Below are 15,882 nucleotides of genomic sequence, written 5' to 3' on the forward strand. Positions count from 1 at the left end.
AACACGGCCAATCTGTCAGCCTCAAGGTAATTCTGCCCCTTGGGATGCAAAGCATCAGTGACATGGCAAGGCCCCGTGCTCAGCCAACGTGGGCAGGGCAGCCAGCACTGGCGACAGAAGAGGTTTAAAGGATGCATTTATTCCCACGCTTCCGACCATTAGGGCCATGCGGCTCCTGAAGACCCCAGAACCAAAGAGCCTGCCCTGGTGGGTGCAACACCACATGAGCTGGAGCACGCACCCAGGGCCACGAGCGAGCAGAGAAGCGGGAAGGCAGAATGGCCGGTCGCTACCAAAGAAGAGGCCAATGCTTTCGGGTCTCATGGGCAGGGAACAACGAGTCTTTCAAATTTCACCTCCACACAGCAAACACTCACTTTCAAAACTGCAAATGAAGCCTAAGAAACCTCCGCGATCAGGTACGAGCCTGAGATTCTGGACGCCTACTACTTCCAAAGAAAGTCCGCCAGAAGTGCGCAATCCTGGCACGCACGAAGTGTGCATCGAGCTCTTATTTATTTTTAAGAGCTCTCAGGCATTTGCGGTAACATGCCATGCTCTGCTTGCTGTCATTTCCCGTAGGAATTTTTGTTTTAACACAGAAAATAAAACAAAACAAAAAACTGAACCTCGAGATCACTACTTCCTGCCAGCCTTTAAACTGACACACACCAACCCGAGAAGGAGATTTATCTTACTCGAAAGCAGTCCTTCACCAGGATTCAAATCGTGCCACGTCCTGGGTCGGCACCAAACGTCACCGTGGCAGCACCAACAGGCCGGTGGCTGTTGTGGCTGCCGTTACCACCTGGGAGCTGGATGGGAGACAGAGGCCCCAGCCTTCCAAAACAGCTAGGCATCTTCAGAAAAATCCATGAATGACACCCGGGGTGACCCTGTGACGGAGGAGTCGGCTTTCCCAAGGAATGACAAGCCAGAGAGCTAACTAAGCAGACGGATGAAGCCTGAAGTTCCCGTGATACAAATCCAGAGCGTCTCGTGTGCAAAAGCACTGAAACCAAACAGCGCCTTGAGCTGCGGTTTCGGGAGAGAGATACAGGCGGTGCTTCTGGTTAAACAGCACCTTGCTTGTCCGCCCTGCCTAAACAGCCACCACCCCTGCCCTTCCCCACATACACACTCTTCACGCACATGTCTCCGCTCAATCTGGAAATCGAACCAAGACCTTCAGGTACCTGGATGAGCGCAGTCTAACACACATTTCCCGCACTGCTGTTTTCCAGGAAGCACTAGGTCCCAAAAGGGTTAACGGCCAGCTCTGCCAGAAATAAGAGGGGCATGTCCTACACTACGCAGAGAAGGAAGGAAACCACAAAACAAATACGCATCACATGGAAACGCTCTGCAAGCTGGTTCGTACCGTGGGACGGCTGCACGGTTTATAATTAGATTAGCTAAGCAAATAAGGCACTGCAACCTCTTACAATTTGCCCCAGTCAGCTCTAATGGGGATGATAATATCAACGCTGGACTGGAACTGCTGACCCCAAGAAGCTTTAAGAACCTCAAACCATTCATTCACCGCTTTCCACGTTGGTGGGCATGACCCTGAGCGGGAAGGACAGTTACAAAGGAAAAGAGAGACTAATGTCACACGATCACAGTAAAGTACGAGAGAATCAACTAGCCAGGTTTCCTTTTTTTCTTCCAATGGCCAAGGGGGAAACTTGTCAGAGGATGGATGGTCCACTTACGGTCAGCCTTGGATGGCGGGCAACCAAGCACAGGCCCGGTGAGCAGCACGCAGTGCCAACGTCATGACAGCGCCCCTGTGGGACTGTGCCAGCGGCAAAGAGGTTTCACCCAAACCTTCAGTACCAAATAAAAAGGAAATGCTACCATATCCAATGATTTCTGGATAAACAACTCGATTTAAAATTCCCTACCCTTCAGGGCGCCTGGGTGGCTCAGTCGGTTAAGCGTCTGACTCTCGGTTTTGGCTCAGGTCGTGACCTCGCGGTTTGGGAGCTGGAGCCCTTCATCGGGCTCCGCGCTGTGTGGAGCCTGCTTGGGATTCTTTCTTTCCCCCTCTCTCTGTCCCTCCTCCGCTCACACTCGTGCTCCCTCCCTCTCTCAAAAAACAAACTCAAAAAAATTTATAAAAAAGAAAATTCCCAACCCTCAATACCATCCAGAACAGTGCTTCGCAACTGGGGGCGATTTTGCACAGATTTGGACAATGTCTGGAGACCTTCTGATTGCCACCAGTGGGGCGGGCAGGCCAGCGGCATCTCGTGGGTGGAGGCCAGGGCCGCTGCCCAGCAGCCTCCCGTGTCCTCCCGTGTCAGCGGTGCTGATGTTTAGAGACCCTGGACGCTACCGAGTGCTGAACGTGTGGCCAGGCCACCACGTTTCACGTTCCCTTGCGGAGAGTGTATACTGTGGGAACCTAACGTTTGTCTCTTTATTCTAAATTGCTGACAAGAGTGGTGATGGGTGGGAGGTGGCTCCACATTTGTAACTTCACATTTTACTAATCAAGCCACTGAAGCAGAAAACATGAAAAACCACTTTCACTGAAAACAATTTTCTAAGAAGCAGGATTTCATTCTTTGAACGCTCAGGTAAGCTCTCCATCTGTTGTTATCGAGCAAATAAATACTTTAAGATTAAGAAAAGGGCGCAGAGGCAAAAAGCCTGACTTTCAACATGCGCTGTCGTGCCGTGGGCTGTAACTAAGAATGGTTCTCGGGGGGGGGGGGGGGGGGGCGGGGGGGGCTCCGTGGGGGGTGCTTCCCTGTGTCTCACTGCTCAAGTCCCCTTCGATGTTACTTCTCTGCACTCGTATTTTTACCCTCTAGGGCCACGAGTGTGCTTTCTTTGGAGGGTCGGCTTCTCTGGAGCCTTCTGCTCTCCTGGCAAGCCGGGACCCGAGGCGGCCAGGACAGCTGTGAGCGCAGTGGCCCGGGTGAGCCCCAGAGCACAGGGCCGGCTCCTGACGAAGCCTGGGCACACGCCGTTCTCTGCTCCTGGCCACTCACTCCCACTGGTGTCTGCATTCCTCCGCTCGCTTTCTCCCAGGGCCTCCACTGCCGAGGCTGGAGAGCCCCCGGCTGGGAGAGGAGGGAAGGAGCCAGGTAGCAGGGGTGCGGCGTCTATCCGCTACGTTGACGCCACCGTGCCCCGCACACCACATCACCTCGCGTGGGAGACGGGCCTCTAACGGGCAACCCACACAATGAGATGGGCAGGAGAGCATGAGCCGTGGCCGACTCGAGGGAAGCCACTGGAGATACCTGCAAGAGGGCTGGGGTGGGACAGTGACTCAGACTGGTCCAGAGAACTGAAACAACAGACGTGTGTTCTGGCTGGAGTCCGGGGACGGATGTGGGAAACCGGGGTCCCGGTTAACTGGTCCTGTAGCCACAACGGGCACATCCCAGGAGGCGGTGGGAGCCCCACAAGGGTTTTCAGCTGGGAAAAGGGGTGGTGACACTTGGTCTCAGTGTAGGATACGCTGAGGAGAACAAGTCGAAAGGCCAGGGCGGTGACTCAAGGGACAGATGCACGCAGGCTAGGGTGTTCCTGAACAAATATGAACACACTCTGGAGAGAGACTGACTGATGAGTGAGGGATAGGTCAAGGGCAATTGGGACCTTTTCCCCTCTTTTTAATTCATTTACTTTTCTGACTCGTTTACAATAAACATGTATGCGTATATCACTTCTTTAAATTTTTCTACTAAAAAGGACACTACGTAAAATAAATACAAAAGCAATTTCAAGAAATCGACTCAGACAAAAATGACAACTTCACGGACCGGTGCGCTTACGGACGGTAACGTAAAGAGCAGATAAATCCGTCACTTACCGAGCCTTTCTCCATCACTCTGTTGAGCATGACCACGCCCCTGCTTTTCTGCTCCCACACCATCTCCCAAAAGTGACCACACGTGTTAGGTAAAGGGCCCTGCAAATACACAATCCACAAAGTGTGCGTGATGTTACAGTGACTCGCTCCGAGAGCTCACCACTGGCGGTCGGCCGACGACAGTGCCCTTAGGCACAAGGGCAGCTGAGGCTGGGACAGGTGCCACCCTCCCTGCCTAGTGGTGGTGAAAGGTTGTATCTGCCTCTCAGGGCTGGTTCAGGGCTGACCAGCAGAGGACAGAAAATGCGGATTCTGCTTTCCGGTTTGAGCCGGCTAGCAGAGGGGCTCCACCGAGGCCCCTCTTGACGGTGAGTGGAATATGGCCACAAAGCTAGTGGGTGCTGGGAAGAGGCAGTATGGGGAAGTGATCATCGGTGACACTTCTGGTGGCTTCAGTTCAGCTCCAATCACTGATCATCCGCGTGACCTGGGATGAGTCACTTCACATCTCTATGCCTCAGTTTCTCCACCCAGCTCACTCAACCAATCATAGTCCTTATTCACAGGGCTGTGAAGGGAATATTAACTGTATCCATTCATGTAAAGGTCTTACCGTAGCACCTGGAACATGGTACACATCCAGTGGAATGTTACCTATTATTACTATTACTAACGACGAGGGGCGCCTGGGTGGCTCAGTCAGTTGGGACTCTGTCTCTCCCTCCCTCTCTGACCCTCCCCCACTCGTGTTGTCTCTTTTCTCTTTTTTTTCCTTTTTAACGTTTATTTATTTTCGAGAGACAGAGAGACAGAGCACGAGTCGGGGAGGGGCAGAGAGAGAGGGAGACACAATCTGAAGCAGGCTCCGGGCTCTAAGCTGTCAACACAGAGCCCGATGAAGGGCTTGAACTCATGAACCATGAGATCATGACCTGAGCTGAAGTCAGACACTAAACTGACTGAGCCACCCAGGTGCCCTTGTCTCTCTTTCAAAATAAATAAGCTTAAAAAAAATAAACAATGATGAACCTGGAGCACCTGGGTGGCTCAGTCGGTTAAGCACCCAACTCTTGATTTCAGCTCAGTTCATGATCTCACGGTTTGTGGGATCGAACTCCACGTCAGGCTCTGCACTGAACAGCATGGAGCCTGCTGGGGATTCTCTATCTCCATCTCTCTCTGGCCCTCCCCTGCTCACACATGCATGCTCTCTCTCAAAATAAATAAATAAGCTTAAAAAAAAAAAATGATGCCTGACTATGGACCACCTTCATCCTTGGACCAAAGAACATAAAAGATGTAGTCACAAATGATCAGTTAGGTAGCCCAAGGGGTCCAGTGTGGGCACCGGGACATGGCGGGGTACGGGCCAACTGGCAACAGGCATAGGGGTTTACTGGATACAAGAGTATGGACGCCTCCAGTTTGTCTCAACTGTTAGTACTGCCTGGAAAGGGTATCACCTCTCACCTCTGTGACAGAACGCATCACCTCCTCCGGCCAGCACCACTTCTAGAATGGTTTCCAGTCTCACTTATTTTCACCCAAATTCTCCTGATTTTTTGCCTCCTTTCCCTTCAAGTCTCACCACACCTTTGTTGACCACATGAGCCCTCAGTGCCCACTCACTTTCCTGAACTCCTCTTCCTCCTGCTGCCTAAACCGGACACATCTGCGCTCCAGCCAGAGCCTCAGGCAACAGCCCCAGGCCTCCCGGCTGGCCAACTAGGTCTCTCATCCTGCAAGTTGGGCATGAGGGCCAGGCCTCACAGAGGCGGCTCCCACCAGGTCCCAGCCTGCCACCTTCCCCACCTCCCATCACCTTAGTTTAGGATGGGTCTCAGGGACTGAAAAATCATGTAAGTGGGGCACCTGGGCGGCTTGGTCTGTTGAGCGTCCGACTTCGGCTCAGGTCATGATCTCACGGCTCCTGAGTTTGAGCCCCACGTCGGACTCCGTGCTGACGGCTCAGGGCCTGGAGCCTGCTTCAGACTCTCTGTCTCTCTCTGCCCTCCCCTGCTCATGCTCTCTCTCTCAAATATAAATAAACGTTAAAAAAATTTTTTTAAATCATATAAAATCTGAAAGGAGACACAGCAACTTAGCCAACACTTCACTGTGAAGGTAACAGAGGCACCTTTGCCATCATTCTCTATAGTTCCACATCACTGGCTTAAAAAAAAGACTATAGACTTGTATTATTTGCATCATGAACACTGAAAATAAAAAATGGGCAGGGTTTTCTTGGTTTTGTAGTTTGGAAAATGTTTCACTCCTACTGTCTAGAGGTATAACTTTGGGGCCAGGTTACTTCAGTCCCTTTTATAAATCCCAGGGCAAAGGGTGACGTGCAGGCAGCTAGATATGTCCATGGTACCACCTGACAAAACAGAGAGACCTTCAGATGTGCCAAGTAATTGCTAGGGCACGGGGGTGGGGAAGGCAGTGGTGTAAAAGTTTCCATGGTGATATCCTGGCGCTCCATTTGACTTTATACCCCTATCTATCTTTGCTTTGGACTGCCTAACCCCACACCAAAGTTGCACGGCTGAAATCAGGAAGTAAAAAACTTGACTTCTTCTAAAAAGAGAAGTTACCAAGAAGCTGCTTTTCCCTCAACCTCTTCCCGCCAGCTTGCCACCACCAGGATCTCCTTCCTTATCACTCTTCCCCAACCACCCCAGGGGTGCTGGGAAGACTTTGACCTGAGGCCTTGTAAAGGCCCGCCCCCTGTGCATACACCAAGAACTTCCTGAATGGGTCCCAGGACTGAACACAGCATGGCTGGTGTTCTGTACACTGGGAGGCACTCGGCTGACTGTCCTCATGGACAGAGAGGAGGGGAACAGGACAAGACAGGGCAGTAAAGCAGGGCCACGGCAGATTTGCTCTGACCCAGCTCCCTGCCCTAAAGCAGCCTCTGTTCATATGCTTTCTGGCTTCACCGTTATTTTAACCTCTAAATGTTAAACAGAAGTACGATGTTCAAAATCACCCTATACGCCAAAGCCATATAAAAGAACGATAAACTGGGACTCCTGGGTGGCTCAGTCGGTTAAGCGTCCTACTTCAGCTTAGGTTATGATCTCGCAGTTCGTGGGTTTGAGCCCCGTGTCAGGCTCTGTGCTGACAGCTCGGAGCCTGGAGCCTGCTTCTGATTCTGTGTGTGTGTCTCTCTCTCTGCCCCTCCCCTGCTCACACTCTGTCTCTCACTCTCAAAAATAAACAAGCACTGAAAAAAATTTTAATAAATTTTTTTTTAAATGATTCACTGTTTTTTTTTTTTTCCCCAACGTTTTTTATTTATTTTTGGGACAGAGAGAGACAGAGCATGAATGGGGGAGGGGCAGAGAGAGAGGGAGACACAGAATCAGAAACAGGCTCCAGGCTCCAAGCCATCAGCCCAGAGCCTGATGCGGGGCTCGAACTCACAGACCGCGAGATCGTGACCTGGCTGAAGTCGGACGCTTAGCCGACTGCGCCACCCAGGCGCCCCTAATAAAATTTTTTTAATGTTTATTTATTCTTGACAGAGAGAGACAGAGCATGAGCGGGGGAGGGGCAGAGACAGAGGGAGACACAGAACCCGAAGCAGGCTCCAGGCTTTGAGCTGTCAGCACAGAGCCCAACGTGGGGCTTGAACCCACAGACTGCGAGATCATGACCTGAACCGAAGTCAGAATGCTCAACTGACTGAGCCATCCAGGTGCCCCCCAAAATTTTTTTTAAAGAATGATAAACTGATATAGAACGAGAAAGCAAACATTATGATTAAAAAACACAGAGAGAGGGGCGCCTGGGTGGCTCAGTTGGTTGAGCGTCCAACTTCGGCTCAAGGTCATGATCTCAGCAGTTCATGAGTTCGAGCCCCGCATGGGGCTCTGTGCTGACAGCTCAGAGCCTGGAGCCTGCTTCCGATTCTCTATCTCCTTCTCTCTGCCCCTTCCCTACTCATGCTGTCTCTCAAAAATGAATAAACGTTAAAAAAAAAAAATAAACACTTGAGTAGTTTCCCCTTGCTGTTTGATTAAGACAGTGAGTAACATAGGGGCACCTGGATGGCTCAGTCAGTTGAGCATCCAACTTTGGCCCAGGTCCTGGTCTCACAGTTGGTGGGTTCGAGCCCTGTGTCGGGCTCTGTGCTGACAGCTCAGAGCCTAGAGCCTGCTTCAGATTCTGTGTCTCCCTCTCTCTCTGCCCCTCCCCCGCTCATGCTCTGTCTCTAAAAAAAAAAAAAATGAATAAACATTAAAAAAAAAATTAAAAAAGAGAGAGAAACACAGAGTGTTTAGAGCAACTTACAGGTAACAGACTAAGACTTGAGAAAATTAAGTAAAAAGAAATTTCTTTATCGTCTTTCTTAGATACCCGTGGTCTTGGGGTCATATGCCAGTAAGCATTTCACAAGAAGATCAAGTGTTAGATCATTTTTATGATTTGTTCCCATAAAAATGTCAAAAGCCAATAGGAATTCTGAATGGTTTTGCATGCTTGTCCACATAATCTAAGGATGCTTTTTTTTTCTGGGCCAAAGAATGAGGACCATGCTGAGAAATTCTGAGTAGCTACCTGGGCAGAGATTACTGGTCTACTGCTAACCCTCTTCAATTATGGAATCAACACAGGTAAGGGCGCTTCTCTTGCCACGGCTCTGCTGCCTCTGTCAACAGACCACAGGCAGTTCTGGCATTTCATGCTGTTTTCTAGAAGCCCAGCAAGTGGCATACTTCCCAGAAAAGACGCGGGTGACAACCAACCTGAATCTCTGAAGGAAGATTCTTTTCCTTCCTCGTTGCTGTTTTGGATTGCGTAAAACCTGACCTTTGAAAGGATGCGGTGGATCTTATTTGAGGTATAAATGACAGTACTCTAAAGTTCTTAGGCTGATATCAAGTAAGGCCAAGAGCCATTAAAAAAATGTGGACAATCCATTCACCTGCGTAAGAATGTAACTCCTTTGGGCTTCGTCCATCTTTATCAAACTGGCATTGATGTAGTCATTATCTTCTTGATGTAGTTTAATCCGACTGTGGTCAACTGAAAGGCAAACCAGAACTCAAAGGTTAGTCCTGGAGGACCAAAGTGTCTACACAGGCAGTGCACCCCATGGGGAAAGTGAAAAAGGTGAGTTGGTGGCATTAAGGGCATTCACACTGGCTGAGGCCATGGTGTTTTAATTGAGATTAGTCATCACTACGGGGACAACTTAGTATTTTGAGAAAGGTTTCTGGAAGTGTTTCAAAGCTAATGCTAAATAGTAACAGACAAACTACATTAAAACATGGGTTATGTCCTAACTGGGCAGCCTGTTCTTAGGTCAGATCTTCCTTATCCCTGTGCCACAAATCAGGAGATTATGGGGAGAGGGTGTCAAGGCATCTGTTCTCAGATGCCGAATATATATTTTTATTAGGTAATCAAATATAGCGGCTTCAATCTTTAAGAGAAAAAAATCCACCAAAAATTTCACCTAGCCCCTACAGCTCTAGTTGGTACAATGAGCTACAGTTGGTAGGATTTATGATCGTTATTTCTTTCTTAGACCCTGTGTCTAATGGATTGAAGATGAAAATGACCTAAATATATAGTGGTGTGCAAAGTGATATCTTTAATTCCTTCATATAAGGTTTTTTGTTTTTGTTTCTTTTAAGTTTCAAGTGTAACATATACTTAAGTGATTCTAAATATTTCAAATTCAGAAACCGTCATGACCAAAGACATTTAAAAGAGAGTTTTTCACTGGAAAAACTAAACCCTGAATCCAAAACTCTGAAGGTACATTAAATGTAATTGTCAGAATAAGTTTTTTTCTCATTTAATTTTTTTTTTCTGCTGGGGGGGGGGGGGAGAGAAGGCAAAGAGGGGGAGGGGGGCAGACAGAGAGAGAGAGAGAGAGAGAGACAGAGAGAGAGAGAATGAATGAATCCCAAGCAGGCTCCATGCACAGCGCGGAGCCTGACACAGGGCCTGATCCTACAACCCCAGGATCACGACCGAGCCAAAACCAAGAGTCCAATGCGCAACTGACTGAGCCCCCCAGGCGCCCCCCCAGGATGGTTTTTAAAAAGAAATTCTCATTTGGAAATTCTGCCCCAGGTTACTGAAAACACATGGCCACTTTTTCCCCCTTTTACCATGACTTTGTCCCAAAAGCAGTACTTCCCTCAGGCCACTTTCCTTATCCTGCCAGTGCAACTAACAAGAGCAGGTGGGCATTTTTATTTCTGGTTTGACACAAGGGATGATGAACTCGGGTGACCGCTCATGAATACTATCTTTTCTTCCCTAGCCCAATGGGAAAGGACAAGTTAACGGGGACACATGGTTTGGGGCTTTTTGTTGTAAAAGATTTCAAAGAAGGGGTGCCTGGCTGGGGTGGGGGGGGCGGGCAGTCGGTTAAGGGTTCAACTTCGGCTCAGGTCGTGACCTCACGGTTTGGGAGTTTGAGTCCCGCATCAGGATTTCTGCTGTCAGCACAGATCCTCTGTCTCCCTCTCTCTCTGCCCCTCCCTTGCTCACGTACTCTCTCTCTCTCAAGATTAAATAAACATTAAAAAAATTTTTAAAGGATTTCTAAGAAATGTTTTGAAAAATTAAACACCACTTGGAAGAATGTTTCTATCAGAGAGGAGTAATACAACTTGGGATAGTTCGGTAGTATTTAAGTCATGGAGGTAAAAGATCCCCCAAAAGGCTATGAGACCATACAACTCCTTGGTGGGTTAGAAGACTGGGCTCCCACAGCACCGGGTGACCCTGGAAAAACAACTCCTCTGAGAGCTGCTGGGGCTTTTCCAAAGTTGCCAAACGGAAGACAGACGACAAGGTCACTTTCTACCTTGACTCATTCTCCCCCGATCCCCCATGGCCCTAAAAAGCCAATTATCTGTCCTGCTGGATAATGGAGGTGGGGGAAAAAAAGAAAAATTGGGAGGGACACCGGGGTAAAAAAGCTGCGAGTTGTTTCCCGGGAAGAATATTTCAAATGCTGTGTTTTCTCTGTGGAAAACTGGCTCAGGAATCCATTTAGAGGAGTCCTGAGGAGAAAGCAGAAGAGGGGCATTAAGACGACATGACTCCCTACCGCAGAGCAAAGCTGGGGGGGGGGGGGGGGGTAGGTGTCCTCGCTCCGCGTGAAGGATGCCGACAGGACTGTTCTGTGAAACGTGGCGCAGCCGGCCAGGACCTCACAGCACCGTCACCGGAGGAGAGCGTTGTTTCTTTAATAAACCCCACTAGGTGCCACAGCCACGACATGCTTAGCCAAGAGCGTCGGGTGCTGGAGCGCAGTCGCGTGCCACCTGACGTCCTCCACTGCAGACGCCCCTGGCGTGCACCTTCTGCTCACCCGTTAACAACCGCCTTGACTGCAGCCAGCCTTTATGAGTGAGACACGGAGCTAAGCGGCTCATGCTATTCTAGTTCACCTTCACGGAGTCCTGAGATCCGCGCGGCTCCTGCTTTACTGAAGACCAGAGAAGGGAACCATTCGCCCGAAGCCACAAGGCTTGTAGGCGGCAGGCTGAGACGCACCCCCGGGCAGGGAACCAGGGCAGCGCTCACAGGCGGACCGCCTGGTGCCAGCCTAGGCGCACCTCCACTCCCCTCCCCGGAACCTGCTGCTGTACAATTGGGGGGCGGGGGGGGGGGGGGGGAGTGCTGCCAACTCCCCTGGAAAGCACTGAGCAGCGGCACCCACTGCCACGGGGCAGGCGTGACTTCGCAGGCATGCGGGAAGTGCCAGTGTGAGGGATGACGGCCGGAGTCGTCCGTGTCCCTGGCAGATGGAAGGGACCGCCACGGGGGGACGGTGGCAGCTACAACCCTCCCTGACGGACAGGGCCTAAAAACCCTGAAGGGGAGTCAAAAGGTTCTGTGGGGCCTAGAGGAAATGGCAAAGGTCGTGCTCTTTACTCAGCTCCAGGTTTTCTCGCTTTACCCAAATTCGAACACGGTTCGTTCTTTCCTTTTGGGAGAGCAGCAGATTCAGAGCCGGTCACTCCGAAGGCGGAGGTTGTCAGAGGCCGGCAGGCCCAATGAGAGCTAATGGCAAGAAAGGGCTAGAAGACCGGTGCTGGCGGTAGGGGTGGGACTTGAGGAGCAGAGCTGTCTTCAGTGGAGGGGGACCGCCGCTCCGGCTCCTTAATGCCCGGGCGGGGCATCGTCACAGTTCAATATGACGCTCACTCGGGGTCTAATAACGCTGTTGCTGAGTCATCCAGAAAAGGTTATATTGTGCCTACTCTACTCTGCTTCAGCTGGTAGGAAAAGGATTCATCATAAAAATAGTCAAAGCTAAAAACAGTGCTTTGAACTCAGCTGCATTTTCCAGAAACTGAAATCTTACTCCTTCTACAATCGTGGAAAAAATGAACCATTACTGTAAGTCTCTAATGCCTTTATAATAGGAAACAATCAAGTCATAAACCTCTACTGCTATCAATCTGTTGCCAAACCCTGGGGCTCAAGGGGTCCTGACTGAGAAGCCGACGCAGTGGAAGCAGTGAGACTGGTAATGGCGATGTGAATACTTACAGGGACTGACATCTCTGTACCTGTTTCGGTTTTTGTTCTTAGGAAGCTTGGCCACTCTACATGGGAAATCACTGGCTTCGTGTCGGATATCCTACAAAGAAAAAAAAAAGGAAAAGAAAAAGATAAAGAGTTCTCTTTTGAACTCTCTGGCACCAGGAATCCATCCAGACATTTGACCGAGCACGGGCTATGTGCCAGGCACTGAGAAGACCCAGTAGAGAAACACACATCAAAGAGAGCTGGGCAGTGTGGGAAACGCAAGGTGATAATTCAGAGGCACGTACAAGGTCATGAGAGGAAAACAGAAGAGGAACAACCACATGGCCACAGTGGGAGGAAGGCGTGGGGCTGGGAGCTGGAAAGACGCGGAAGACAGCAGGGAGATGCAAAGGAGTGGGGCGGTGAGGGGAGGGGGCGCATTTCGCTCGGGAACATGCAGCCCAGCGAAGGCTGGAGTGCACATCTTCTGCAAGGAACAGTGTGAGTGGGCTGGCGGGAGCAACGACAGACGGCTGGAGCACGTGGGTGGGTAGGCCAGATCGCGGAGAGCCTTGAACGTCATGCCTGGGAGTTCCATCTGTAACCTTGCGTAAAGCTACAATTCTTGAGGGCAGATAAAATGCACCTTTATGCCAACAACTATTCGATTGCTTTCCCAGGAGACAGACAAATCCCATTATACCAAACGGGTCAGAAAGAGAAAGTGTCTTGATTAACAGCAAGCGTCTGGAGTAACAGAAGACCCAAAGTATGCCTCCTGCTGATCACACACATCTAATTTTGCTTTCCTAAAACACCACTACACTCCCATTTGGAAATCTTTTCTTCTTAACTTGTATTTTATGATTATTAAAAGATAAGCTCATACAACAATGTAAACGTACTTACTGCCACTAAACCGTATACCTAAGAATGGTTACAATGGTAAATTTTGTTAGTATATTTCACTACAATTAAAAAAAAAAAGACAAACTCACAAGGGAGAACAAGAGAAGACAGCAACAACAGAATTTTGGAAGCTGGGAATCTTATTAGTAGCTGGCAGGTCTGAGAAAGCTCGATCACAAGCCAGCAATGGGGAAAAGCAGAGAACCACCCTGATTTCCAGCACAGACTCCTGCAGAGGCTCAGAAGTGCCGCCTCTGGATGGAAGGATGGGATTCGCCACAGGGCTCAGGGCTGGGGCCGTCTGGGAAGAAAGGGATCTCCACCATCCCCGCCGCACCCCTTCCGTGCTGTGCTGCTGGGTGACTTGCCACCACGCACCACAGAACTCTGGAGAATCATTTCTTGGAGGATGTAAATCAGGAGGCAGAGTGCTTTCTAGGTGATGTGAGCAGACAAGAGGAAGGACCGGAAGATACTCTCACCAGGGCACATAACCAACAACCAATCAACAGCCCCGCTAGAGGGCTCGCGCCTAGGTCAGGGATGATGAGCCCCTTCCACCTGTCAGAGCTCTGAATCTGCCCTGTGAGCCCCGACTCTTCATCACACACAGACAACCACTGATTCTAAGATTTAAGAGGAAAGCCTCTAATATCAAAGAGATTTACAAGAAAAATGACAGGGAAAAAAGCCCCTTGGAAGAAATAAACTGCAGACAAAACAAACTTTAAAAAAGAGATGAATATATTCAGTAAGATAAGAAAAGATATTGTATCCATGAATTAAGAACAAGATGTTAGGTAAAGGTAGAAGAAACTCCTCCCAGAAAGTAAAGCACCACCTATCCCCCAAAAACCCCCAATAGAAAACTAGGCAAAACAAAATACAAAGAAAAAAAAAAAAAAAAACGAATAGTTCAAGGAAATCTTCAGACCTATCAAGTGTTCATCATAATAAGAACAGATCTATACTAGGCACATTAATACGTGATTCCAGAATCTCTCAAAGAAAATGTCCTGTAAGTCCCTGAAAAGAAAAAATAATGCACTTTCAAAGGATAAGGTCATCAGAATGACTTCAGACTTCGTCAGAACACTGAAAGCGAGACAGCAATGGAGCAATGCCTTTAGAATCTGAAGCAAAATGATCTCCAACCTAGAATTCTATATCCAGCCCAACTGTCATCAAGTGAGAAGGTGTAATAAAAACATTGCACAGAGGCAAGATGTCAAGCACCTTACCACCCATGCTTCTGGTCCTCAGCAATCCACTGAGCATCAGGTCTTCCATGTGAGGGAAGAAATAAACCAAGAAAGAGAAAAATAGAAGATGTGGTAAAGAAAAAACAAAAAACAACCAAAAACCTGACACAAGAGCAAAGGCAAAGGAAATTTCCAAAGAAACTGTGGAGGGAGGTGTTCGCAGGATGACGAGTATATACCAGACCTCGGAGCAAGGGGGCCAGACTGGAGCAGTGTGACTCGAGAGACTGAAGGGGTCAATGACATGCCTTTGTCCACTGTACCCACCATGACTGAATGAAACCACCAGAGAAAAATAAGGAGAAGACCTGAAATCCAGGAAATAGAGAATCCAATCAAGAAAAGCAGAAGGAGTTCCTAAGATGACAGCTGTGTGTGTCAGGCCCAGAGACCAAACAATCCAAGAGAATGGAGGTGTCTGTCCAGTACAAAAGCCTCTAAGCCAAAAACTAAAACCAAGAAATCAGCTGAAATTGCTCTGTCCACTACAGCAGCCACTTCCTGCAGGTGGCTCCTGAGAGCATGTAAGTAGTAGCAGTCTGAAGTGCATGCACATCAGATTTTGATGACAGTATTCAAAAAGGAAACTCAAGTATCGTAAATATTTTCAGTGGTGTTCGTTAAAACAACATTTTGGACATCCTGGGCTAAATGAACTACTATTAATCTCATCTTCTTTTTACCTTTTTGCCACTAGAAAGGGTGAAATTATACACGTGGGGTGCACTCCTACCGGCCAGTGCTGACTGACCTGGTGGAAAACTGTCCAAGAGACTACAAGAGGTATGGGAAGAATCAACAGGCAGAAAGAACGCCACGCGAATCAAAGTACATACGGCAATTATTAACTACGGGAAAACTTTAAAGAGGAAACTACAGGACGATGCTACCTGTGACTATGTGTGTAGGCAAATGATGGAAATGAATATCGTTTTAACCAAAAGGTGTAAGATACTGGGAAAATGGGGAAGGGGAAGCAAAGGGGAGGAAAAAACAGAAAGGACGGCTGTTCAAGAAAATGAAATCCTCTCTGCCTGTGTAAAGGTCTAAATGAATGAATCAGAAAATAAACATTTTCCTTGGAAATAGGGAGACACAGACAAATGAGACTAGCAGAGTTGAAAATGGTTTCGAGCAAAGAGACTGCGGTAATGGGCTGAGGTGTGGACAAAAAAGCAACGGCTTTTATCACAGACCTATTATGGTCCCCTTTCACTTCTCAGATCACGTGCAGATCAACTTGGATTAAAAAAAAAAATCCCCCATTCTGCTAGTCTACTTATTTAAAGAACTGCAAAATGGCGGGGAGGTGTTTTTGACTCACACTACAAATGAACTAATAATTTGAAAAGGCATGTTTACAGA

General features: G+C 48.8%; 1 protein-coding gene across 3 annotated transcripts in view; it reads right to left on the minus strand.

Annotated features, from left to right (window-relative positions):
• PTPN1 (protein tyrosine phosphatase non-receptor type 1) overlaps positions 1 to 15,882 on the minus strand; it is a 69,833-nt gene that overhangs the window by 12,185 nt on the left and 41,766 nt on the right. The window contains exons 2-4 of one of the 3 annotated variants that reach the window (XM_047852792.1): positions 12,368 to 12,458; positions 8,769 to 8,869; positions 3,833 to 3,931 (exon numbers count right to left, since the gene is read on the minus strand). In XM_047852792.1, the coding sequence (XP_047708748.1) occupies positions 3,833 to 3,931; positions 8,769 to 8,869; positions 12,368 to 12,458 (291 nt within the window). The remainder of the gene's footprint in view (positions 1 to 3,832; positions 3,932 to 8,768; positions 8,870 to 12,367; positions 12,459 to 15,882) is intronic. The other 2 variants (XM_047852794.1, XM_047852793.1) reach the window with 2 other exon arrangements.

This window comes from Prionailurus viverrinus, chromosome A3, assembly GCF_022837055.1.
Source record: "Prionailurus viverrinus isolate Anna chromosome A3, UM_Priviv_1.0, whole genome shotgun sequence".
Lineage (NCBI taxonomy): Eukaryota > Metazoa > Chordata > Mammalia > Carnivora > Felidae > Prionailurus > Prionailurus viverrinus.